The 26,806-nt window shown below is 36.9% G+C and overlaps 2 protein-coding genes across 3 annotated transcripts in view; one reads left to right on the plus strand and one right to left on the minus strand.

The window, feature by feature from the left end:
* Positions 1-1,046: 1,046 nt before the first annotated feature.
* LOC128859730 (DNA-binding protein Ets97D) lies at positions 1,047-3,971 on the plus strand. 2 transcript variants are annotated; one of them, XM_054096787.1, is made up of 7 exons: positions 1,047-1,280; positions 1,347-1,479; positions 1,573-1,642; positions 1,706-1,838; positions 1,902-2,098; positions 2,872-3,169; positions 3,229-3,971. In XM_054096787.1, exons 1-7 carry the CDS (start codon positions 1,220-1,222, stop codon positions 3,723-3,725), a joined length of 1,389 nt encoding a protein of 462 aa, XP_053952762.1. In that variant the 5' UTR covers positions 1,047-1,219; the 3' UTR covers positions 3,726-3,971. The 2 variants fall into 2 exon arrangements, with proteins under 2 accessions (XP_053952762.1, XP_053952771.1); XM_054096796.1 differs by having other exon boundaries at positions 2,872-3,160.
* Positions 3,972-9,137: 5,166 nt separating this feature from the next.
* Positions 9,138-26,806, minus strand: part of LOC128855208 (uncharacterized) — a 74,692-nt gene continuing 57,023 nt past the window's right edge. The window contains exon 3 of the mRNA XM_054089929.1: positions 9,138-10,893. Coding sequence (XP_053945904.1) covers positions 9,917-10,893 — 977 coding nt within the window. The 3' untranslated portion in view covers positions 9,138-9,916. The remainder of the gene's footprint in view (positions 10,894-26,806) is intronic.

Genomic DNA, 26,806 nt, shown 5'->3' on the forward strand with positions numbered 1-26,806 from the left:
GACTCCGAACGGCAGATATTTTTATGAGGATATTTTTCAAGGCAGAAATACACTCGGAGGTTTGACATTGCCTACCGAGGGGCGACCGCTATTAGAAAACACTTTTTCTTAATTTTGGTATTTCACCGAGATTTGAACCTACGTTCTCCTTGAATTCCGAATATTAGTCACGCACCAAACCATTCGGCTACGGCGGCTGCCCGCTGACCCCCAGGTGAGGTTAGGTTAGGTTGAATGGCTGCCCTTGATAGGGGCCGACTTGGAAAAAAAATTTAAAATTTGTCCGTTATGATACCATACAAGGGGTGGGGAAGGGAAAAGAAAAAAGGAAGGAACCAGACAAGTGGAAGAAAATAGAAGAACGGGCTTGGATTAGAGGATGACTACCAATAGTGACGATTTACGTTGTTGTTGTAGCAGCATAAACATTCTCCATACTTACATACGGGGAATGCTACTGGAGTGACAGTCCTTGGGCGGATATAAATCCGGGTCATTTCGGTAACGCAGAACCGACTGCCGTGGAAACGATTTACGTTCGTATTAACCGCTTCAAAGTTACTGATGAATTTGTAGCGACGTAGTGAGAGCCGAGATGTACAATAATTCCCCCAAGAGCAATAACAAAATACATTGCTTTAATTGCTTTTGGTCTACTACTCGCTCTACAATAAGTTTTGATATATACGAATTTACATGCACGAAAATGAACTTACAATAATGTTTAAATAAACCGGTATTCCCAATGATCAACCACCCTAGTTTGCTTTATATTACAAATAATTTCGAACGCTCCGCTTACGCAGAGTTGCTTGCGCTACCACTAAAAGTGATCAACAAACGCAGCCATTAACCATTTCAAATAATCGTTTGCCATACAACTCAGAGCAAAATTTTCAGTATTTTAGATAATCCCCAAATCGTTTTAAAATAGTTACTTTTGTGTTCATAAACTGAACTCAATTAATGTTAAACTTATTAGGTAAAAAAGTACTTAAATTACTTCACATCCACTAACTGCAACCCTTGCTAAAGTGATAAGCGGACATGGGCGAGTGTGACATTTAGATTGTTTTGACATTTCACCTCCATTGGAAGGAGAACCATTTGTTGTTATTTGTGCGGTCATTTGTAGAAGAAAATGAAAATAAATAAATAAACTGAAGATTTGTAAGTTTAAACGAGCGTGGAGTGTATAGCAGCATTTGGGGGGAGTAGAATGGAAACAAATGATTTGACGCATTTAAATGAAGACTATAGGTTGGACAGCACAGACTTTGGTAAGTGAAAGCAACGGGACAAGAATTGCAAGTTTCCAAACAATAAACAAATGCAACAATCTGCAGAAAACATAATGGCCAATGAAATTTTTCAACAACACAATCTTTATTTGGACCAAGACCAGGAGATGGATGAAAATGAGCCCGATGATGTTATCATTTTGCACATGGACATCCGTGAGCCGCTGCGTACGTTGCAGTGAGTATGCGCCGCAAGTGCAGTCTTGCTTCATTTTACGCAGATTTTACACGGTTTTTAATTTAATTAAATAATATTTCTTAACGTTTGTAGGAAACTGGCTGAGAAAAAAATTGGCATGAGTCTAAAGGATTACAAATTCTTCTTGCAAGACACACAGGAGGTTTGAAAAACCTACTTTTTTTGTGGTTTATTGAAATTGAAACATTTCTGCCTTGTATTGCAGTTGGAGCCGCATAAAAATCTTGTAGACCAATGTGTTAAAGGTGAGGGACTTGTACAGATAAACGTGCAGATACAAACCGCTGAGCAGCACATAAATATTGTTGATGTACTAAAACCAACCGAGGCGGCTTTGGGTAAGTGATCTAATAAAGATACCATAAAGATTTGTCACTTACCTTTATATAAATTGACTTAAGCTGCTTTGGCTGCTGAGGAATCGAGCAAAAATGCCGAAACGGGTGAAGAATCCGAGGAGAAACCTTGTCTCAACTGGGTGCTGGACAATAAATTTAAAAAAGAACAAATACGTCTTAAAATACCAGAAGATCCGAACGAGTGGACAATTGCACAAGTGAAACATTGGTTTCAATGGGCTGTAAGGCAATTCGAATTGGTGAGTTTATGAAGGGCTTGCGCTCTGGTTTAACAAAATACATAAATCGTAGCAAAAAGATCCGTTAATTCGGATAATTATAGAAAGCCGGATTTGTCAAATTATTGCAACTGTGGATGGCTAATGTGTCACCATACATATTACCGCCTAAGTTACTCGAGAGATCAAAATTTATATCTGACCAAAGACCGGACAATCGCGCAGCATTCCAAAAAAATTGTGGGGCGGTATTTGCTGCCACGTTGTTTACCTTGAAAAACATCAATCTTGAACATTTTACTTGAACAAAGGGCGGTGTCGGCGGTTCAACCAACACTTGGTTCAATCGCTAGATAACTAACGATCAGGGAAAACCTGGCTAAACGCCGCAACAATATATCCGCGACTGTCGAGTCTATGTTGCGACTCACTTCACCAGCATTCCCTCAAGTAAATTATAAAAAATATTTTGTGCTCTTACCAACACAATCACATTAACTCTAGAAGTGTTTGGTTGGTGTAGTTGTTGTTGTTGTTGTAGCAGTAGCCACATTCCCGATGCATGTACGGGGAATGCTGCTTGAGTGACAGTCTTTGGCCGGATAAATCCGGTAACATAGAACCGACTGGCGTGGGAACGTCAGCCCCTGTTTTCCCAACGGTTTTCTTAGGAAATGCTTATGTCGATGCGTGATAACAATGATTTATACATCAAACTAAAAAATCGTAACATATTTTTCAAGAATCGATTTTATTTTACCTACACTTATTTTATATTCATTTTCACTTTTCAGAGCGGTGTCAACATGAATGACTGGCATATAACTGGGCGGGAACTTTGCTCGTTAACGCATGAAGAATTCCGTCGAAAGCTGCCCAGAGATCCGGGAAATGTCTTTTGGACACATTTACAATTGCTCAAGGAATGTAAATTCGTCTCAGTTGTACATAAAGTAGTTGAAGATCGTGGAGCTTCAGCCAGCGGCGCGAAAGCAACATCCAGTACTGGCGGTGGATCGGCGGCGCCGATTAAAGAAATGAAAATAATGCGCAAAACTAGCTTAAGCGCAACAAAAACTTCCTGTAAGAAATGCAAGTAAATCGAATTATGTTAAATTGCTTATTAATAACATATTAACCACCCACTCTAGCACCGTTACCTGCGGATACCTCACCTACGCATAACACACTCAGTAGCACTACATCGGGCGGAGGTAGCAGTATTGGCAATAATTATAGTGTCGGTTCGGGTAACAATGGTCAAGTGCAACTCTGGCAATTTCTCCTCGAAATACTTACCGATCGTGAACATCGAAACATCATACAATGGGTTGGCGTCGAAGGGGAATTTAAACTCATCGACCCAGAGTGTGTGGCGCGTTTGTGGGGCATCAAGAAGAACAAACCGGCAATGAATTATGAAAAGCTATCGCGTGCCTTGCGTTATTACTACGATGGCGATATGATATCAAAAGTGCCGGGCAAGCGTTTCGCTTATAAGTTCGATTGTGATTTGAAACTGTTAATTGGCTATGATGCAGCAGAGCTGGCGCAATTGGTGAATGAGCAAAGTTTTCTGAATGAGTCGATATTTATGAAACCGGAAACTTTGCAAGATCAACTTAAGCAATTAGCAGAGGATGGGTGACATGAGGGCGCAAGCGCCGAATTTAGAGTGAAAACAGAGCCTGTTTGCACTTTAGAAATCGAGCCTTACCTCGATTATGAGGAGGACGATGACGAGGATAATTAATCAATGAATTGCGTTTTAATTTCTTATTTACGTTTATTTACCGAGGCAAAATATTTTATTTACATTATTGGTATTCCATCTATGGCGTTCATAACATACGAAAAAATATAATTTCACCACTTTATTTAAATTATAAAAACAAACAACTTTTCATTTGGTATTTTTAACATTTTTTTTTTATGCAAATCGCACAGCCAAGAAGCGTCGATTAATTAAATATTTTATTTAATATTTTTTTATTAATTATTAAATTTTTTATTTGTTATAAAATTTTTTTTATTTATTATTTAAATTTTATTATTTTATATTTATTATTTTATATTTTTTTATTTATTATTTTATATTTTTTTATTTATTATAAAAACTTCCTTTAAATTAATTTTTTTTATTTTTTTTCATACAAATCGCAGCCGAGAAGCGTCGATTAATTAAATGATTTATTTAAAAAAATTTATTTTTTAATATTTTTTTTATCAATTATTAAATTTTTTATTTATTATTAAATTTTTTTATTTATTATTTAATATTTTTTATTTATTATTTAATATTTTTTTATTTATTATTTAATTTTTTTTTATTTATTATTTAATTTTCTTTTTTATTTATTTAATTTTTTTATTTTTATTCATTAAGGAATTTGCTTACTTTTCTGCTTATACTTATCAATTTATTTATTTATTTATAGGTAAAAAATTCCTCAAATGCTCAGCCCTAACGAAAATATAGGGTATATTCAATAACGCATTATAATGCGCAACGTACTTTTGCAGTGTTGGCAATGGGTTCAGAAATGCAAATATGGCAGTACTGCAAATGCATCGCGTTCGAAAACTCCATTTTTGTATCAAACGTCGCGCATTATTTGCAGGAAAAATTTTAATACTGCCAATCTATCAATTGCAACGCTTGTCACATTGGCAGTGCTGCCAGCGCTGCAATTACTGCGCATTTATAATGCGTTTCTGAATATACCCATACTTGACCTATGTAGCAAAATACTTTCAGTGTGGCACAATAAGGTTGCAAGTACGGTCTGACATTATTTAATGCAAATATTAGTTTTAATGCAAATATGCCCATAATTCGGGCATAGCCTTTGAATTAATGTGGTAGGAAGAATCGGCTGCCAGGGAAATGACATCAGGAAGACACTTTACAGGCAGACATGAAACGACATTAATCGGGAGTCTCTTACCACCTTCCTAAACTCCCGACTCTCGAATGCCGTCATCGGAATCCAAGCACCACCCATCGCAGACGAAGAGTTTCAGCTGCTTTGTGAGATCCGCGTAACTTTGGCTCAATTACGTTCTGGATATTGTAGCAGGTTAAACTCTTACCTATCCAGAATCAAACCCGACATGCTCAATATATACCTCGCACACCGTGTGATATTAACCATCAGTTCACATGGCCTCTTGAACCCACTCACCTAACACCCCATCCCCTTTGGACCAACTCGCCAAAACAGCATTTTTCCTTGGCTTACCGTTAGATGAGATAGACGATGACGATCGGTGACTACACCATACTGGCAGGGCTCGATGAACTGCTACAGCAACAACAACCCATGTGAGAACTGTGTTTAGTTTAAGCCCAAGAATTTTAACAACTTTCTCATATTTAGCAACACTTCCATTTAAAATATGATAAGGGGAGCAAAATCATACAAGCCATATGGAAAGTAGGTTAAGGCCTGCATTTTGGACGCAATAGGACCTTAAAGAAATTCCAGACCTTCATATATTCTAAAAATTAAGTCCACAGCAAATTCTATGGGTGCCGAAAGCTAAATTTGCGCATCCTCAGCAATTTTACAGCCTCTTTCAATGTCTCTGATGTCTAAAGCAAATAAAACTGGGCCAAGGATAAAAATATGTGTCTCACCAGATGTTATTGGCATTAATCAACAATAGAACAGTTAGCTTTGCAAACAACTCTTGGTCGTCTTTTGTTAAAAAATTCCAACTACTTTCATTGCGTAGTCACTAAATTTGAAATATGAACCCAGCTTTTTAATAGGAATTTCATGACAGTCAGTAGTTATTAGCCATCAAACCAAATTAATACCGTAAGCGAAAATTTTCACCCAAAGAGCAGACAAAGTAAAAAACGGTAGAAGAAGACATATCAGCTGAGATGGGTTGAAAAATGTTGTGTTGTCCAAAAAAAAAAAAAAATTTCCAAAATGTACCTTAAATACTCAAATTTTCTGTTATTAAACTTTCCATTTTATTGCTCAGACTACTGCAAATTTCAAAAAATTGAACAAAAAATATTTTTTTTGTTTTTACAAAAAGTTCAATCATATGCGGCTTTAAGATGAAAAATTGTTTCTGTCTAAAAATTGCTCCAGCACAAAATGAACGTCTCACTTGCATCGAACTGTCACTCTGCTCTCTCTAATTTTATGTGATGGATAATTTGTTGTCCGAATGAGTTGTCAATTGAAAGGACTGTCATCAAAAACTGGACGTTTTTTGGGAATATGGCTGCTGTAGCGAAAAGTGTTGCTGAACAACTTCAATATCTCGACTGTTTGACGGATTTTACCTGTAGACGAGCTCATTTTCACGTATAATTGTTAAGAGCCTCAAAATACGGTCGTATAAAAATAGTGAAACCTGAAAGAATCTAGACGCGTCTTTTGAAATACTCTTTATGATGAGATCTTTGTTTGTCGGAAAACTTAACCATTAACCATTTGATTCAGTGGCAGTGTTGCAACAACTTTTGAAACGGTTGAAAAACTACTAATTAACTGAAAGTTGGCAGGCAGCTGGTTGGTTTGTTGGTTAGAGTGGTGATTCATCCAGAATCCAACTAGCGCTTCCGCACCATTTTATTGCCACATCCTCGTTATTAACTTGTTTACCAGTTATTTGCAGCATGACTATATCCAGTCTGTGCGACTCAGGAACCTTATAATGTTGTTGATGTCTAAGCCAGACAGTTGTTCGAGACTCTGGAACAATGGTTTGCCCAGGGTTAACATTCTATCCTTCCATAGGGCAGGGCATTCACAGAGTAAATGGAAGATTGTTTCCTTTTTCTCCGGTTGTTTGCAACTGTGACAGTATGTATTGTGAGGGATGCCCATTTTGGCTGTTTGTTCTCCGACAGACCAAAAGCCAGTTATGACTGCCGTCAGTCTCCATTCGTCCCGTCGTTTCATGTTTATCAATGTTGATAACTTGCTGAGGTTGTAGGTGGGCCATAGCGTTCTACTAATTTTGCACTTCGTCTGGTCTCTCTATCTAAAATCCGCGATTTGGAGGTATCTTAGGGAAATTGTACTCTTGACTGCACCTAATCGTCTGAATACCGATTCTGCAAGAGCGTTATTCATGGCAGATATCCCGCTCTTGCCAGTTCATCTGCTTTTTCATTACCTTCAATGTTCCGATGTCCCGGGACCTAGATTAAGGTGACCTTATGGTTTTCACTCAAGGTGGTAAGGCTGTTCCTACTTTGTTCCACCAGTTTAGAGTTTGTTGCAGCTGAATCCAGTGCCTAGACTTCAGCTTGACTATCCGAAAGAACAGCGATATTCCCCTTAAAAGCGAAATCTGCGATTAGTAACCTGCAAGCTTCCCCAATTGCCAGTACTTCCGCCTGGAAGCCACCGCTGGTATTAGGGAGGCGCACAGATTTTTCAATTTTAAGTCATTGAAAATATATGCTAGCTCCAACACCACGATCCATTTTACTGCCATCTAAATAGACTGTAGTGTCGAAGTTGAATTCCTTATTCCATTCCTTCCTAGATGGAAAAAGAGTGGCAAAATTCCTATTAAATGTTACCGTCGGGACGATGTAGTCAGTCCTCTTCAAGGTATACTGGGTTTGTCGCAGTAACAGACTGGTATAACCATGAGTTTTTTTCTTTCCAGCGACCCGCTTCTTTTAACCTAAATGCACTCATGATTGCCATCTTCTTAAACAGTAGGTCTATTGAAATATCGTGTGTCAGTGCGTTGGGAGCCTCCCTAGGACATGATCTGATTGCAACGATCGTTATTGAACAGTTATTGTATTCTGCCGAGTAATTTGGTGTTTTAATCTCTCATTAGAGTTTTCAATCAGACTACCGAAACTGGACTTCGGCTTCATTAACATGTGAAAAAACAAACTTTCTACTGAAATTATACAAAAGTTCTTCGTGAAGTTTAAACTCATATGGCTCTCACACTCACCAACGTAAACGTACGCCGGTACGCCCATATCAGCTGGCACGATGAAACTAATGAGAGCCCCATGTAAATGTATTCTCACCACCGTTCCGTTCCGTAGTGTCGTAATCGTTATTTCATCGTGTCAGTTGGTGAGTGTGAGCACCAATAATCTTTCTCTGGAATAACTCATGAATTTCATCAACTTCGATTGTACAGAAAATCTCTCGTGTCACAACTCACTTCAAGGTGTTTTAAATTATTCCACAAGCGCGCTTTTGGCGGAAGATTGAGGCTCAGCTTGCTCTAGAAATATCACTTTTCAGCTTTACGTCTAATTTTATTGGCTCTCTTTCGCAGAAGTTTAAGGGGTTACATACGTCCAAAATTTTCAAAAAATCGATTTTTTTACAGATTATTGTTCTTTATAGTTTTAGGTGTATTTTTCTGTGGAAGTCGATTGGAAAAATTGCTCATAGATATAAAGTTATGGTAGAAAATGTAACTGCCCGACGAGAGTTTGATGCTGAGTTTGTAGCTGTCCTTCGTTTAAGGCAGCGAAAGTGCACTTGAAAGTTTAATCTCGTTTTTTTCGAAACTACTTTTTCCTGTTCTGCACTCATACAGCTTTTAAAATTTTTATTTTTTAATATTCGATTGTGATTTCTCTACAGTTTGTCGAACCGGATTTTTTATATTTTTATTGAATTTTATAAACATAACTAAAATGTGACATTTATGACGTAAAACGCATACTTTTTTTAAAATGCCCTAAATTGCAAAATTTTTCGAAATTCAAAAATCCGGCTCGACAGACTACATATAACTACAACTTTTTTTTACAAGAATTTTTTTACTTTTTACAGACCGTGGAGCAACTTTTTTTTCATTGTAGGGGGTCATATGATTTTTTATGTACTAATTTTTGTAAAGAAAAATTAAAATACATTTTTTTATACAGTTTAAGTACTAATAAACAATGTATACAATTTTATGTTGTTGTCCCTTCTAAAAGAACGTTTTTGGCGCTTCTGGACGTATGTAACCCCTTAAAATGCCATCCAATCAGCATCTTCCTTGTTTTTCCTCCACAAAAGGCTGCAAAATCGGAAATAAAAATACTACTTGGCGACTGTTTTTGTTTTATTAACTTAAATCCTTTATTTATTTATAGTCAACGTCAGCTTAACAAATCCTAAGTTTATGGTAATTATGTTTTTATTGACTAGTTCATTTTTTATAGTTCACATTTCGCTTAACCTACTTGTAAAATAAGGCATCTCAGTTTATAGAAATTATAAACTTATCACTAATTGCAAACATTTCATTTAGCCTAGGAATGTTTAGCTAAGCTCTCTAGATTGTGGAAGCCAATTCTCTCTAAACTAAGTTACTCCCTGCTTGGCGGCAACTGGGCGGCGACTTTCATAAATTTATTTGTTCGTTGGTGCTTTACTTGAAGATTTTCTGCATATTTCGTCATTTTATGACAGTTTGCGCATCCAAAAGCAAAAGTTCCACTGAAATGGAACAGCTAGGTGCGTTTTTGCACTAATGCGTGTTTGTATGTATGCAAATATTTGTATGTAAATGGTAGGTATGTACATTTCAAGTTTTGTGAAAATTCACTGTAAATATTTCTAGTTAATGTTTGTATGTATTGTATATATGTATTTGTGTATGTAGTACCAGATAATGGAGATTGTAAGCGGCTACAAATATCAACAAAACGAAAAATAATACTTTGACTTAAAATTAGGCGCGTAATTTAAAATAAAATTTGCATAACATTCTTCATATACAATAATTCTACATTACAAATAAAAGAAAAACAAAATTTAAATCGTTTTGTGAAACAAATAAATTTTACATAGAAGACACTGTGTTTTGCGCTAACTCAACGCACACTATTCATTATAGTTCAGTCGTGATTTCGTCCTGCGGTCGGAAGCCCAATTTGTAGAATTCGTCTTCGAGCCACAACGAACTCGCATTGAGATCCGATATCAGATTGCCACTCTTAAGCGTATTGAAGCTGCTGCCGAATGGATCCGAAGGCCGCGGCTCGTCAAACTCGTGCAGACTGATGAGCGACCCGAACATGTGCAACTTTTGCGGGCCCGATCCCGGCAACATGCTTTGCCTGTAGACGTTGTTGCTCTTCTGCGGGAAGAAAGTCGCATCGAAGTCATCGCTAATACCGACGCTGCCGCTGCCGCGACTTCCAATTCCAACGCCAACACCACCACCACCACCGCCGCCGCCAGAGGGTTGAAAGAAGTCAATCAGATGGCCCACTTGTGGCTTGTAGCGTTCCAATGCTTGCTCGGACCACGTATACAAACGATTCCAGTCGTGCGGCGCCGCCGGTATCAATTCAATTGGTCGATTGAGCAGTATTAGTATTTTGGCCAGGTCGCGTACGATCGGCCGATAAGAGTTCGCAGCACTCACTTCGCCTGACAGGTACAATTTGCGTATTTGTCGGCGCGTATCGTTGAGCATCGCCAGGAAATACTCGGCGTTGGGACGCATTTCGTTGAGTTGTCGCAAAAAATCCGAACGATCCATGGTATTCTCGTTGATCAACTTCTGCTTAATTGATTTGCGTCGTCGTCGTCGTCGCACCAGCATCATTGCGACAGCCAGTAGTGTGAGACAGACTACAAAACCGCCGATGAGGCCAGCAATAGCGGCCATGAGTGGGCCAGAGTAGCCGGTGGAGACGCAAACTCGTCCCATGAATTCGGTATGCGCCGACCATTGATCGATGTAGCCGGAAGGGCATTGATCCACGCACTGACGCGTGTCGGTCATCAAGTAGGCGGGGCACTTGATGCAGCCCTCGCTGTTGCAGCGCAAACAATGCGAACTTGTGGTGGGCGGACAACCTGGATGAGGAAGAAAATTTGAAACATTGTATTAGCATAAATTAGCTGGAGTATACTTTTTGATAATAAAAATAAAATAATCTACAAACTATAATCGAATGCAAGAAATATGAACCGATCAAAGGAATCAATGTAAACTTATGAAAATACAATAAATTCAACGAAGCACCGGTGGAGTGATATAGCCCAGCATCCCAACCCCTTTTGCATATTAAAAATATAAGTTTTGTATATTCACAAAATAAAGGCTGATCACTTAAGAGTTATCGGATTTTAAATTGAAATAAAACAACGAAAATTCAAATTGATTGGGCAATCTTTATTATTTTTTTACGAAACCATTCATGATATTTATTTCTTAAAGGTAGATAATCTCTTTCAAATGCTGGCCTCAGGCCGCAACTGCACCGTAATTCGGCCATCCGTAAAAGCTAATTTTGAATGACTCGCTGGAGGACTTCCGTCAGTATCTCGTGAATAACTTTAGCAATGTGGGCTTCCAATAGATTTACACACCCCTCCAAAGAAAAGTCCAAAGGTGTGATATCACACGATTTTGGTGGGCAATCCGGTCGTCCGAGACGAGAGATAAGTTGCCCACCGAAAGGACGACGATTTTTTCATGGGCTGTATGGCGAGTAGCGTCGTCATATTTGGACTACGGATTGCATGTTGTGGAGATCACGGACTTCAATTTCCGGCATCTAAAAGTCATTTATCATAGCGATAGCGTTCGCCATTCACTGTTACTTTGGAGAAATGAGGTGGTTTTCAATGGATGCAGTCGGTGTTTTTTAAAGGCTTTGGATTTCTCTTCCTCAAAATACGGTAATTTTGCTTATTGACGTAGCCAAAAATGGGCGTCATCGCTGAATAAAATTCCTGGCCTGAGCGCGCGATGAACACTTTTCCCAGAGCTTCGATTTTCGTAATACAATCGTACGATTTGTAAACGTTATTGAGACATAAGTCTTTCCATGATGAAATGTCAATGAATACTGAAAAAAATTATGTATTTAGTTTGATAGTAGTCACGCGTGATCTGTCAAAAAAACTGTATCGGAAAAAGTACCTCCAATCTTTTTAATAAAAAAAATACTAAAAATAAAAATTGTAAACTAAATAAAAGCGTGGCTTTTATGTTCAGTAACTTTTTTTTAATATTTCACAGCTGCTACTGGGAGGCGCTCAAGAAAACTACCAAACATTTGTTTAGGACCTTTCATGCTGTTCTAATATCACCGTAGTATTCGCATAGCACACGTCTGGAATTCCCAATGTATGATTTAATTGAAGAAGCAACGAAAATAACCGCTTTGTTCAGTGCCCCCCAAATCACTTAGACCGATAAAGCTTTACAAATCAGTACTAATCACAATTAGAAGCCTCTTCAGTACTTCAGCTGCACCTCGTAGCAACTTAGAGAGCCTTACAATTCGAATAAGGATTAATGTAAACTAGAACTTCAAGTGACATAGATTTCATTCGCTCATCACTCATCGCGCTCAAATTCTTAGCCAACTTATAATTTTTTTTCTATAAAAATAAGTGGTATGCGCAAATCAATCCTTCGTCTCTTCCATGATTCAATTATTAAAGGTTTGCTCACTAGTGACATTCAATTTTTTACAATCCCCTACAAAAGGTTACATTTAAGAAGTGAATAAAGTGGAAAATATTAAATCCTTTTTGGTAAAAATGGTAGCAAAAAAGTATTTTCTTACTTAAATGGAAACAAACTGCGAGCGATTTAAAAAATTAATTTTAATTAATATTTGAATGTAAATAAGGGTACAAATAGAATTTATTAGCGGAAATTGCCAAGTCTAATATTAAAGCAAGAAATTATTTCACTTAATCCAAGATTTTATTTTGTGAATTAATTTTTAAATTTAAAGCCGATCGCGAAGTTGCGAAGTTTCGCCATATGAAACTGTTTTGTTAAAAATAAATGATTAGCACGTACAATTCTGTTAGGTGTTTGGCCGAGATCCTCTTCCTATTTGTAGCGCGCGTTCCACAAATGGAGGGACCTACAGTTTTAAGCCGATTCCGGTAGATGGTTTTTTATGAGAAGCTTTTTCATGCTGGTACTGTGCTTTGTTAAGCCTCCTCTGGATACTTCATCCATCCATGTGAAGGTGGGCTCATTGGAAATAAGTTCCGTCAATTGCAACTTTTTTATAATGAAGTATGCAATGTCATGGATCGCGTCGGGACTATCCAATTATTCTCCCTGTCGTAACTCTTTGGGAAATGCTAGCTCTTTGAAAAACATGAATTTCGTCTAGATCGTCACATTATAAGAAATAATATCTTGCTATGGGAGCCGATTTGTCAAGAGGCAATGAGAAAGCTGCTTACTGAGTAAACCTTTAATTATTGAACCATGCGTCTCTTCGAAAGCTAAAGATTTGCCACCTGCAAGCTCCCACTGCTCTAGCGCTCTACTAAACACAAATGGGAATCTCAAAGTGCTCAATAAATTATTATACGAATACACCTACAAGGCCAATTAGGTCAATCACTACACTAAGAGCCATGCCCGGCCACGCGCGTGTCATTTAATCGCCAATTATTACGAAGAAGCAAAAAATATGATTAATGTCTCTTCCTTCGCACTTATGAATAACTTTCTTCGTTGAACAACATTTTCATATAAATACATATGCATGTACATACATACATGTGAATGATACACATTTACAAAGGCCTGTGAAGGCATGCGTAATTATGCAAATTCACACAATGCTGACAGCAATTTGTTATTTAAATCGATTAGGTCTATTAAGCCGATTATGCGCTCATATTTATGCGCACCAGATAAATGCATATTTTGTACACACATACACACATGCATACGTACATACATATGCATGTGTGCTGGAATAATTGAGTATGTAGAGCAACGGCATATAATTAGTGGTCAGGTGCTGGCGATGTCATTACCAATCGGGAATTTTGTCATAATCACCGGTGAAATGGGTACACAAATATATGTATACATATGCACATATACACAGGGTGATCCAGCATATGCGTACTTTTAAAAACTGAAATAAAATGAAATGGACTATTTGTTTTTTTTTTTTTGTATATTGGGTATGGGAATAAGTTTCCGTCCTTTCTTAGCCAAAGTTGCGAATTATTTAAACAATTAAGGGGGTAGTATGGTTAATTCGGTGTAAAACAAGCATATTTTTCGAAATTTTTTTTGTCGACACAGTTGATTTATTCAAAATTTTAAAATTACTTCATTATAAAGTCATATTTAAAGAATATTGTGTGAAATTTTCATTGATTTTTATGAAGAAATGAGTTGGTGGCAGCGAATCTTCGCGGACGTCTCATAAACAAGTTTTATTGCGGTGTCCCTCAGAAGTCATTACTGGATCAACTAAAATCAAAAAACCAAATTGATTTCATCAGCTAATAAAGTTTCGCAGGTAACAACGTCGAGTTTTTTTTTTTTTTAAATTTTGTCATATTTTAAAACAACAAAGTTTTCAAGTTTTTTTTATGAAAACTCGGTGTTTTGACTTCAAAGCGCTTTAAAAAATTAAAAAAAAAAAAAAAAAAAAGGGATTTTGTTTTTTGCATTTTCTTAAAGTATAATATCTTAAAAATATTGTGTACAAATTTTAAGTGAATCCGACAAATACTTTTTGAGTTATTCAGCAATTAACAAAGAGCGCTCGGGCAAATCGGCAATCGATAACAAAACTTTAAAAGCGTTTTTCTCAAAACTATGTTTTTTGAACTGGTGATCACTGTAACTTAAAAACCTCTTGGTAGATTTCAATAAAATGTATACTGCTTTTGAAAAACATATATTAAAAAACTCGTGCCTGATCGAAGGATGTTTTTTTCAAAAATTTCGATTTTTTTAAACAATTAAGTGTCGGTATTTTTCTCAAAAATCTAAAATATATTTCCTGAGGCCGCCATATTGTTAATTTTGAAAACAAAGCTTCGATCAGGCACAAGATTGTCTATTAATAAAACCACTTTCTCTTGTTCGATTGATTTTAGATGAATCTTCAAGGACTTGTGATGATCACCGCAAGGGGCTTCTGGAGAAACGCGCTCCACACAAACAGCGATAGCTTTTACAATTATTATTATTTCTTTTTTGAATTTTTGCAATTTATTTTTGTGTATTTATGCTATGTTTCTATTTTTGTATAATAAAGCAATTGACTAGCAAAAAAATTATTGAAAATAATCATTTTTTCGGGCCTCTGACTACCCCTAACCCCTTAACCCAACAGATGTGATTTATAAAGCCCCGATGAGTGAGTCTTTATTGGCGGCCTCGACTCGCATTCGATTTTTTGCCGCTGGCAGTAAATGATCCGAGCCTCAGCGCATCAGCACTTGAATGAATCAGTACTTGATTTTACTTGCAACCAGTCTGTAAAACCTCTAACTTGTCGGTAAGAATTGTATAAGTAATTTCGTAGACCAGTTTGAAAAGAATAAATAAATAAAATAGTTTTTTTAACTAATTTTAATTTGTTCCGTAAAAGTTTGTTTCCATGACTATGAAAAGGTGTTTCTATTCCGTCGGACAGCACTGTTTAAATAGCTTTCGATAATCATACCTCGAATACTTGTATGAAAATATGTTTGTATGTGAGCATATCACTATAAGACAGCGAGATTAGAGGTAATCCCTAGAAATGACAAGCTTTTATGATAGAAGTACAAGTATATATGTGCGCATACAAATTTACATACGTGGAGATATAAACAAAAACAAAAGTGAATTATATGCGCGTCACTAAGTCACGTTCACGTATGTTTATCCACCTGCAACATTTGTATTTGCAAGTCGTACATACAAATCTACGTAGGCATTGTTTGCATGAAAGTGGCTAACAATTTTTTTATCACAAAGTGTTTTCCAGGTATTCAAGAAACGATTTTCGTGGACTGCAACTCAAGCCCAAAAACCAGCCCAAGTAAATTTTTGCAAAACTGGAGTAAAAAAATAATATTTGTTGTAAAAGAAAAAGAGATAAAATAAACAAATTAAACTCGGCATGTTCCTCGAAACAGCTTGCAAAGGCAAAGAAAATAAGAATAAAAAAAAATAAAATAAAAAAAAAAAGAAAAAAAATAAAAGAAAAACCAAAAACATCAAAGCATTCAAGCAGCAAGCCGCCGGCAAACGCAGAAAATGTCACATGTTATCGCCGACCGAGGGGGCCTTGTAGCAGCAGCACCAGAACGACCAACCAGCCAGCTGCTCGCTGTCCTATTTATCTTGGAAAGAGCGCATGCGTTCCGGCGACAATAAAAATGAGAAAATACGACAAGCGGCGAAAATTGCAAAAGCGAACGAATGCGCAGTGCAGTACATGGCGAAATTCCCCCACGTAACGTGGCGTTGAAAGTGCAACAAACAGACCAATGCGGCGCTGCAGCGCCAAAATACAAACAAAGGGCATCATTGCATGCAGCGGAGCCATTAAACAGTGCCGCGTCGCAGTTAACGATAATCCAAGAGATTGCAAAATGCTTTGCTGAAGTTTTACCAACGGCCGTTTTGGCCCTCCCTTCTCTCTCTCTCTTGTTGACTGCATCACCACACTCCTTTGGCGTGGTAAATGTCTGTAGTATTTTCATTTAATTTGCAACTGCTTTGCGTCCGTTCGTGTTGCGCATACGCTCGCAGCTCGCATAGTAAGAATGAAAACATCTTAGGCTCCCTTAGGTCGGTCTGTACGTACATATGCATATGTATGTGTATATGTATGTATGTATGTATATTCACTTACAACACTTGATGCATGCATCTTCTTCTTCCGATCAATTACTCTTATCGATACCTCTGCCGCGATAACCACCTTCAGTCGTCCAGCTACCAGACTCCTTCCATCAGCCCATCAGCGCATCATCCACTCAATCGTCGTCTGTCTGTTGACTGGTCGTTTGTGCGTACACTTCAAATGCTGGTACTCGTAGGTATTATTGAAATTAACTTGTTTATTCGCTAATAAGCTGGAAAATTATCCTCCACACACGGGTAATTGAGATTGACGTACATACCTGCGATCGGGCTGCGGCTGCAATGACCGGCAGTGCCCAACATCGAGCGATATACGCGACGCGGCTAGACACATAACCAAAGGCTGTGGTAAGGGGTGGTAATGGTGGCCTCTGGCTGAAGGCACCACTGCATAGTTGGCAATCGCAATGCAGCTTTCAGTTGGTAGAATGTTGAGTAGTAGATAGGCCTGCCTAATGATAGGGTGCCATTGGTGATGAGATGGCTCGTCTGATGGTTGCTTGGATAGTTGGTTGGTGCGAATGATAGCAATTGATTATTGTTATTTATTTGACTGCAAGTGTTGATTGTTATGAGTTTATGTGCACGAGTATGTGAGAATTATGCCACATTTGATAACAAATTACAATGAAACAAAATCAAAGCGGAAATCAAATGAATCAGAAGTACAAAGACTGTCGCAAATTTCCAGAACTGACTTCATATTTCAAGTATTGGGCGTAGGAGCGTAACTCCAGCAGGAATGTCGTGTCAAAATTGTATGACATTTGATTTAGTAAAAGCTGAGTTAAGGGGACCCGGTGGTGTGGAAATTTCAAAAAATCGATTTTTTGTTTTCTCGATATATTTTTTTTTGATATATTTTTCAAGTATAGTATTTTACAAGGCGAATCTATTAGATGTGGTGTTGGTAAATCAGCTGATTTGTTTTTTTTTCTTTCGCCGTGTACATGTAGCTGTCAGCTCAGAATGAAACAAGGCGAATTCATAATTTGTTTTCTACTTTCCGAATACTTTGCTTTGACAACCAAACGTACAGAACATTGTTGTTGGTCTAGTGCCACCACCTTTAATGAATGCGCACTTGGTATCTTAAGAATTTACTGTGAAATCTTCATGCGGAAATTCCCAATATTATAGCTTTTATAGCCCATTAAGAGAGCGGTCCGCGCGCTCCTGTACCTCAAACTTTAAACTCATATACCTCGAAACGACTTTTTTCGTCCTGATGTTGTCAAAAAACTATTTACAACATCAATGGCTATCGCCCGTACTAGAATCATATTATTATTTCAATTATTTCGTATTTTTTTATTAAAATACTAAAAAAAACCTATTTTTAGAGTGTCAAATTCAAAACCGCGCCATTTTGTAAATTTTTTTTATATTCTAGTACGGGGCATAGCTACAATCATACTGATTAATAATTTTTTTGGTTTTTGTGTTTCTGATAAATAGAAGAACCAAAATGGACAACACCGCCCAGGTCCAATTTTTCGGGAGGGTCAACTTCAGCACCATTTTTCAGATTATCAAAATTAAAATTTTTTTTTTCATTTTTGTATGTAAAAGAAATTACATAAAAAGCCTAAAAATTTCAAATATCGTTTTTTCATTTTTTTTTTATAGTAAAAAAAATGTCTGAAAATACCAAAAATAAATACCCCCGCGAAGGCGAAAGTGGTCCGCCATCTCATCCTCCTCTTCAGAAGCTGGGCAGAGTACACTGTCTGAGATGCCCATCTTTTCCATGTGCTTTGCCCACAAAAGTGGCCCGTTATCAGTCCAACCAGCTGTCTGCAGTCCCTTCTGCTTAGCGACAGTCGATCGGACATGACAGGTAACAGCAGTTTAGCCCATTTGCTACCCGTGGCTTAGATGGCTGCAGAAGGGAGTGGCAGAACGGGCTTTGGGCCAAAGAAAGGTTTTCGGTCGAAAAACGAATTTCGAATAAAGAGCCAATATATATATGTGTATATATATATATAATTGGCGCGTACACCCTTTTTGGTGTGCGTCTTGATGTTGTTCCACAAATGGAGGGACCTACAGTCATAAGCCGATTCCGAACGGCAGATATTTTTTATGAGGAGCTTTTTCATGGCAGAAATATACCGCCTATTAGAAAAATGTTTTTCTTAATTTTGGTGTTTCACCGAGATTCGAATCAATATTACATTTTATTTTAAACTCATCTAAACGGAATCTGAGACACATCAAATTATGCAAAAAGTTTATTGTGGTGGGTGTTTTCCTTTTATCATTACTTTTAAGTAGTTAAAGAGTTTCAAACAAGGTCGGGAAGCTTTGGAAGACGACGATCGTGTTGGTCGTCCAGGATCTGCTGCGAAGGAAAAACAAATGGCAACGTAGGGCGTGAACTCATAAAAACAAAGATCCGAAATGGAATGGAATTGTGAATGGCCGGACATGTTTTCCTCAAGCACTCAAGCAACATTGCCCACTGCACGTGAGATTAAAAAAAAAAAAAGAATTTAATGGATATGGCGGAACTGATGGCTTGGGATTGCAGTATTTTCCTAAGTAAAAATATTTGAAGAGCTAATTTCAAAATAAAATTTCGCGTTTTTCGCGCTTTTTCCGGCTGTGTACCGCTCCACGGTTGAAACTGCACTAAAGATGCCACTGACGATAACATAGAAAAATTTATACATTTTTAAAGGTCACCGATCGTCGTATCTGGTCCAACTCACATCACCAGCCAGCCGAAATCCTCTGCTGCTAGCGCTACATTTGCTTGAGTTTACTAATATTTTCATTATCATGTAAGCTTTAAAAAAATATATATATTATTAATTTTTTCATGTTTTTGACATTTATGCTGGAAACTAAGCTTGTTCGATTATTCGTTGAAGCCACTGTATGTATGCATTTCTTTAAACGAAATGTTTAACCACTCATATTTTTTGGTGTGGAATTGGTGAAGCAAGCACGGAAATATTCATATGCATGTAAAATATGTGGGAGTAGAAAAAAAAAGTATACCATTTTAATTCTTATTAATTTATACGATACGAATTCTATGAGTCTACTTTTTAGTCCATCTATAGAAACTTGGTATATTACATTTTTCGCTATTTAATTATTTTTTATTTATTTATTCGAAAGCAAATATATGCATATACAGATTTACACTTGTACATAAATTAAAAATTAAAATTTTAAATTAGCTGTGTTGTCATTGCCGTAGGCTAAAACTGCGACCTAAGAAAGACGTAATTCAAACCTTTTTTTACTAATAAAGGCAACCTTGATGCTCCATTAGTCGTGTTATTAATAAGTATTCAGTATCCGTGGCATATCCGAATAATTCAGTTTCCGTGGCATATCCGATTCTGTACCTCAAACTCAAATGCCCTACGAGAATTGGAGCTTGGCAGCATTCGTTGAAAGGCAAAAGTAAAAACAAAAACAGAACATGGAAATATACATTTTTATACGGCAATTCACAATTAAGTGCAAATGGCCTGGCATCATGGCATTTACAAATTATGCATGTATTTAGGTACAGTTGTGGACAACACGATAGGGTCATTAATTTCATTAAAATATGTATATATTTCATTTTTTGGCAACTTAATTTTTCTCTTCTATGGGTACAAATGAGTATTACGGGGAAATGATTATTGGATAACGCAGCTCTCAACAACATCTATTTAGCAACATTGAAACTAAATAGTAAATTTAGCAAATTTGCAAAATCACGTGAAGCGGTACAGTGCGTGGACAAAAAGATAAGGCTGACGGCTTAAAGGGTTAGGGGTAGTCAGAGGCCCGAAAAGAAGATCATTTTCAATATTTTTTGTTTTTTTTTGCTAGTCAACTGCTTTATTTTACAAAAACACGACACAGCATAAATACATCATGTTTCGACTTGACTTTAGTAAAATTTCAAAAAAAAAAAAATTAATAATTCTAAAAGTTATCGCTGTTTGTGTGGAGCCCCTTTCTCCAGAAGACCCTTGTGGTGATCATCACAAGTCCTTGGAGATTCATCTAAAATCAATCGGACAAGAGAAATTAGTTTTATTAATAGAGAATCTTGTGCCTGATCGAAGCTTTTTTTCTAAAATTAACAATATGGCGGCAACAGGAAATATATTTCAGATTTTCGAGAAAAATACCGACAATTATTTGTTTAAAAAAATCGAAATTTTTGAAAAAACCAAAAATCCTTCGATCAGGCACGAGTTTTTTATGTTTTTCAAAAGCAGTGATCACCGTTCAAGAAACATAGTTTTGAGAAAAACGCATTTAAAGTTTTGCTATCTGCTCCGGACCGTCCGAGCCGCCTTTGTTAATTGCTCAATAACTCGAAAAGTGTTTGTCAGATTTTCTTCAAATTTTCACACAATATTTTTAAGACATTATACTTTAAGAAAATGCTAAAACAAGCAATCCATTTTTTGAAAATTCTAACTACCCCTAACTCCTTAAATAAAATTATATTTTCATTTTGGTGGTGCAAATAATACAGTGAGTATTTTTTTGGATATTTCGGTTTAGTAAATATTATTATCAACAAAAAATATGCATTATTTTGTTCAAGTTTTGGACATGGAAAGCATTGTATTAGGGGAGAGCGCGCAATCTTTCACAAACTACGAAATGAAGGAAAGAGTCAACGTAAAATAGCTGCAACAGTTGGACGCTCCTAAAACTTTGCTTTGCTTCGAATAAAAATGCTCTCTGAAAAGGTAAGGAAAAATATGACAATATTAATTACGGTCAACCTGTAATCCTTTCAATGACCCTGAGTCAATAGCAACTGAATTAAATTTGCAAGTGTCTACTATTAAATGGAGATTAGTCATAAAGTTTTTATGGAATATCTTCGCGAAAGGTGCAGATGCTGAACTCTAGACATAGAGGTAAAAGTATGTATGTTTGTTCGCAAAATCTTATCAGGATTGGTGGAGAAATGTGCTTTGCGCGGACGAGATCAAAATAAATTTATTTGGAAACAATGGAAAATCATTTGTAAGGCGATTAACTCATGGTATATCATTAAATTTTATAAGCAAGGAAAATATGGATAAACATCTTTAAATTCAAATACTTCAAAAGGTACTGCTGCCCTTTGCTGAATGGGAAATGTGTTTTAAAAGATATGCCAACAGAACAAAGACCCAAAGCCTAACTCAGCTTTGACGAAAAAATAGTTTTTGGACAACAGAGTTAAACTAATGAATTCCAGACCTAAACATAAACACAAGGTGAAGTCCAAAATAAACAAGACTGGCGCCCTAAAAATGTTTTTGATGGCACCATATTTTTAATGAGTTAGTGAGTGGGAAGTTACATCTCTAGCTGACTTCCAGTGAAAGCTTGGTGACATTCGTTTCAGTGGAAGCGAAGTTATTGCGCCTAAAGTGTCAGTATGTTTATGTCATCGGTACAAAAATGAGTTTCGAACCAAGGCTAATATCAAATTTTGATTTAAAATCGGTGAAACGTGTACCGAAACATTTGAATTGATGAAAAAAGTGTATGGCGATGATTGTGTATCTCGAGCCAGAGTTAATGAGTGGTTTACTCGTTTCATAGATGGTTGTGAGGGCATAAATGACAATGAACTTACGGGCCGTCCAAAATCAGTAATCACCGAAAACTACATCGAAACCGTTCGTAAATTGATCAAAAATTAACCGAAATCAACGTTGAAATTCATGGAATCGGAGTTGAATATCTCCAAGACATCGATTTATCGCATTTTAACTGATCATTTGAGCTTACGAAAGGTCTGAGGACCAAAAATTGCTCAGAATTCAACATTCGAAAGACCTCATTAAAGAGGCGAGAAAAGACGAGAACTTTCTTTACAACTGGTAATGAAACGTGGTGTTTTTAACATGAACCTGAAACTAAGCGTCAAAGTGGCGAATGGTAGGCCCCAGAGGAGCCACCACCAAAAAAAACCGTGCTTGGAGAAGCCAAAAATCAAGACGATGCTCATTTGTTTTTACGATTGGAAGGGAATTGTCCACAAGGAGTACGTGCCAACGGGCCAAACCGTCAAAGCAATTTTCTACCCTTGCGTTTTAAAGCGTTTGTTGCATCGCATTCGTCGAATTCGCCCTGAATACCGCGAAGGAGGAAGCTGGCGCTTATTGCATGACAATACACCATCTCGATCAATCCACTCTTGTGACTGATTTTTTGAACTAAAAATCGCATTTTAACCATCAATCACTCACCGTATTCGCCTCATATGGATCCCTATGACTTCTACCTATTCGGGAAATTGCATTTGGCCATGAAATTAAAACGTTTTGCGTCCGTAGAGGCTATCCAAAAGATTTTAGCTCAGTCTTTTTTATTTTGGGCTTCACCTTGTATGTCCTTTTATATAAATAATTGGCGCTTACACCCTTCATTGGGTGTGTACCTGAACTCCTTTTCCTATGTATGGACTACCATTCGGAAGTGCATTGGTTCGAAACCTCGGGCACAAAACATCAAATGATAGAAAACGTTTTAATAAAGCGGTCACCCCTAGGCAAACCTCCGTGTGTATTTCTGCCATGAAAAACCTCTTCTTCAGACCAAAATACCACAGGTAATTTGTAGGAAGTAGTAAAGGAAGCAGTAAAGAATGCATTGTACGATACTTTTAAGGGGTTATATACCTTGTGTTTTTCAAAAAAATCAAAATAAATTTTATTTCTTTATCGTAAAGTACAATCCCTTGAGAACATTTTCCAAAAATTTCATAGAGATCTGAGCAATAGATCGAAAGTTACAGCGTTTTAAATTGTGCGTCGTCACGTCCTGAGCGTACGGCCTCATGCGGCGCTTGAAACTTTAAACGCGATTATCTCAAAAACGTGTTTTTCCAAAAATGCTTTTGCGGTGGACGCGATTGCAAAAAAAGTATTCAACCGATTTTTATAATTTTTTTTTTAAATTGTTCGTAATTGATGTCGCCTCTTAGTGAACGATCAACTTTTTATGTATAAATTTTTATTTTGCAGATATGAATTTTTTAATGCCAATTTTAGGACTGTAGAAGTGGAGTTTTTTAAAAACATGTTCCTATTTTCACAAAAATCAAAATATTTAATATATTGATCGTTCACTAAGAAGATATAACCCTATACTAATGAAATCTTTTCGATTTTTTGATTTCAGTTGACTTGGTGGACTTGAATCGCGTCCACCGCAAGCCTCTTCCAAAAAAAGGGTCTTGGGGGAAAACGCCATAACTCCGCCATTTTTAAATATTTTTACACAAACAAAGCCTTTTTTTTTCTTTAAACATTGTAATATCCAATAATAAAAACTTTTATACAATAAAATTATTGCTACATATCTTTAAAAAAAACCCAACTTTCGCTAATTTCACCGGACCACAAGGTATATAACCCCTTAAGTCTTATAAGATGTGTACAAGTTTTTTGAATCTTTTTTTCCAATATATTATTTAGGTGAGCCTCAAAGTATAAAATAAAATATAAATTTTAATCGAATCAACAACGTTTTTTTTTCTTCTTGAGTCATAAAAAATCATTAGCAGTGGGCCTATTGCTTTGCCCGCATTTTGTTGTTGTGTTGCGATGGTAGTTTGTAAAAGCTACAATGTCAGACCTTAATTGTCACTTAATTGTGAACTGCCCTTATGTGAGTTTGAATGTTTTCTCACTGTCGTCGCAGCAGTTAAATTTTTTATTTAGATTTTATCTCTACTTAGCTAAGTCGTATTGATTGTGGTGGATGCCAAACTAAGTAATTGTGTTGATTACAAATCCTTCTACAGTTTTTTATACTGTCTGCCTCGTTGGCAAAGTTAACGCCTGCAAAACTGTTTGGCGGTTCTGTCTGAAGTGCATGGAAACCCAGCTGTTCTTTCTTTTGTTTTCGTGTCGCCGATTTAGCTTTTGCGGCTTCCGTTTTAACATCATTGGAAAATGATTTAGAGTATTAAGATTATGTTAATGCTCTGCTTAATTATAAACTCAATGGCGCTTAGTCATAATTTAACACAAAAGCCAACTTTAGTTAATAGCATAAAAAAACTAAAAAGAAAAAGCCGCCGTTTTATTAGTTAGTATTGTTTTAGCCAATTTATTTATTTTATAGTCTTGTTTTAATTAATAATCTGAAAATGCAGTCGTTTTTTTATGCTCGTATTTTCTACAAAGTTCGATTGTTATTGTATTAACGGGACCAGAAAATAATGCCATTTTTTACAGTAAATGAAATTGGATATACAAGGTGAAGTCCAAAATAAACATGACTGAGCTTAAATACAAATGAGAAGAGTTTTATTCTGATAACTTTGAGCTCATTCAAAAGAGTCCCCTCCCCTCTGGCTAAGTAACAGTGTTCTGCGCGATCTAAAAGCTTTTCGAAAGGGTTTTTCAGGTTGTCGGCACAAGCCTTTTGGATGGCCTCTATGGACGCAAAACGTTTTAGTTTCATGGTCAAATGCAGTTTTCCGAATAGGTGACTTCTTCACGGGGATCTATATTGGTTGATGGTTAAAATGCGATTTCTAGTCAAAAAATCAGTCACAAGAGTGGATTGATCGAGATGGTGTATTGTCATGCAATAAGCGCCAGCTTCCTCCTTCGCGGTATTCAGGGCGAATTCGACGAATGCGATGCAACAAACGCTTTAAAACGCAAGGGTAGAAAATTGCTTTGACGGTTTGGCCCGTTGGCACGTACTCCTTGTGGACAATTCCCTTCCAATCGTAAAAAAAAAAATGAGCATCGACTTGATTTTTGACTTCTCCATACACGGTTTTTGGGGTGGTGGCTCGCCTGGGGCCTTCCATTCGGCACTTTCACGCTTAGTTTCAGGTTCATGTTGGAAACCCCACGTTTCATCACCACTTAGAATGTTGTAAAGAAAGTCTCGTCTTTTCTCGTCTCTTTAATGAGGTCTTTGCGGAATGAAACGTGCACAGACCGATAAATTGATGTTTTCGCACTAACTCATTAAAAAGATGGCGCAATCAAAAACATTTTTATGACACCAGTCTTGTTTATTTTGGACTATATACATATATATATAATTGGAGATTTTTCATGGCAGAAATAAACGCGGAGGTTTGGCTTTGCCTGCCGAGGTGTTTCACAGAGATTCGAACCTACGTTCTCCGAAATAGCAATCACGCACCAACCAATTTGGCTACGACGGCCGCCGTTGGATACTTTTCAGTTAATGATTGATTTACCCGACCTCATTGTACACAATAAACGTACGAACACAGAAAAGCGCACTTTTGAATGTAGGTAAACCTAGCTTAGCAGTCCTTCATGGTGGATCATTCAGAGAGAGCCACTGCCTTTTGGGTTTTGGATTATCATACAGGACCCATTTTTCATCTGCAGTGATCCAGCAATAAAAAAAAAACGGCTGTGTATTGTACCGTTGAAGCAATAAGTTGCATGCCATTGGATCGGTTAACTCTGTTTTCTTCAGACAGATTATGCGGAACCCAAAAACCACCTGCTCTGTTTGTTTTATTAATCTGTTACAAATGTTCTTGAATTGCTCCTCGATTGTCTGACAAGGATTTTCTTCCACATCCGCCATTAATACGTTTGGCTTCCTTATCGATGTGAGTCGGAAAGATCGAAATTAAATGTTTTAGGTAGGAGCTGCTGCATTACTACACTTGTGAAACACCAAAAGCAAAGAATCTCTTCCGATATTTGGCTAGCCATATCACTCAAAATGGGGAAAGGAAATTTAATGTTTAAGTTTTCACAACCAAACAAGTCACTTCATCTTTGAAATGTCTCTGGCACAACTTTCAACTACGCAATGAACTCAGAAACTGTAAAGAAGCATTGACACGCGCAGAAGCGACAATACTTTTCGGTCACCCTAATAGAGTGCATTATACTTTTGTGAAAACATAAACAAAAAATTAAATACAAATAAAACGGATAATCATTTGTAAATAAAAGATTGTTTTTACCAATCATTTGGCCTCTGGAGACGATACAGCATGCTTGACTGAGCTTTGTGTGTGTTAGTGCAGTCGGGTGTCGTCGTGTCACACATACTTGTTGTCGGCTTTTGAATGATGAAAATCAAAAATTTTAGATATTAGCGTCAATCAGCCGACACGCACACATATAAAGT

The sequence above is a fragment of the Anastrepha ludens genome, chromosome 2 (genome assembly GCF_028408465.1).
Source record: "Anastrepha ludens isolate Willacy chromosome 2, idAnaLude1.1, whole genome shotgun sequence".
NCBI lineage: Eukaryota > Metazoa > Arthropoda > Insecta > Diptera > Tephritidae > Anastrepha > Anastrepha ludens.

Excerpts from the sequence above, each read along its gene's own strand:
- LOC128859730 (XM_054096787.1), top strand. The coding sequence starts at position 1,220 with ATGGAAACAAATGATTTGACGCATTTAAATGAAGACTATAGGTTGGAC. Across the intron at positions 1,281-1,346 it reads GTTGGACAGCACAGACTTTG|AAAACATAATGGCCAATGAA; the intron begins GTAAGTGAAAGC and ends AACAATCTGCAG. Across the intron at positions 1,480-1,572 it reads GAGCCGCTGCGTACGTTGCA|GAAACTGGCTGAGAAAAAAA; the intron begins GTGAGTATGCGC and ends TAACGTTTGTAG.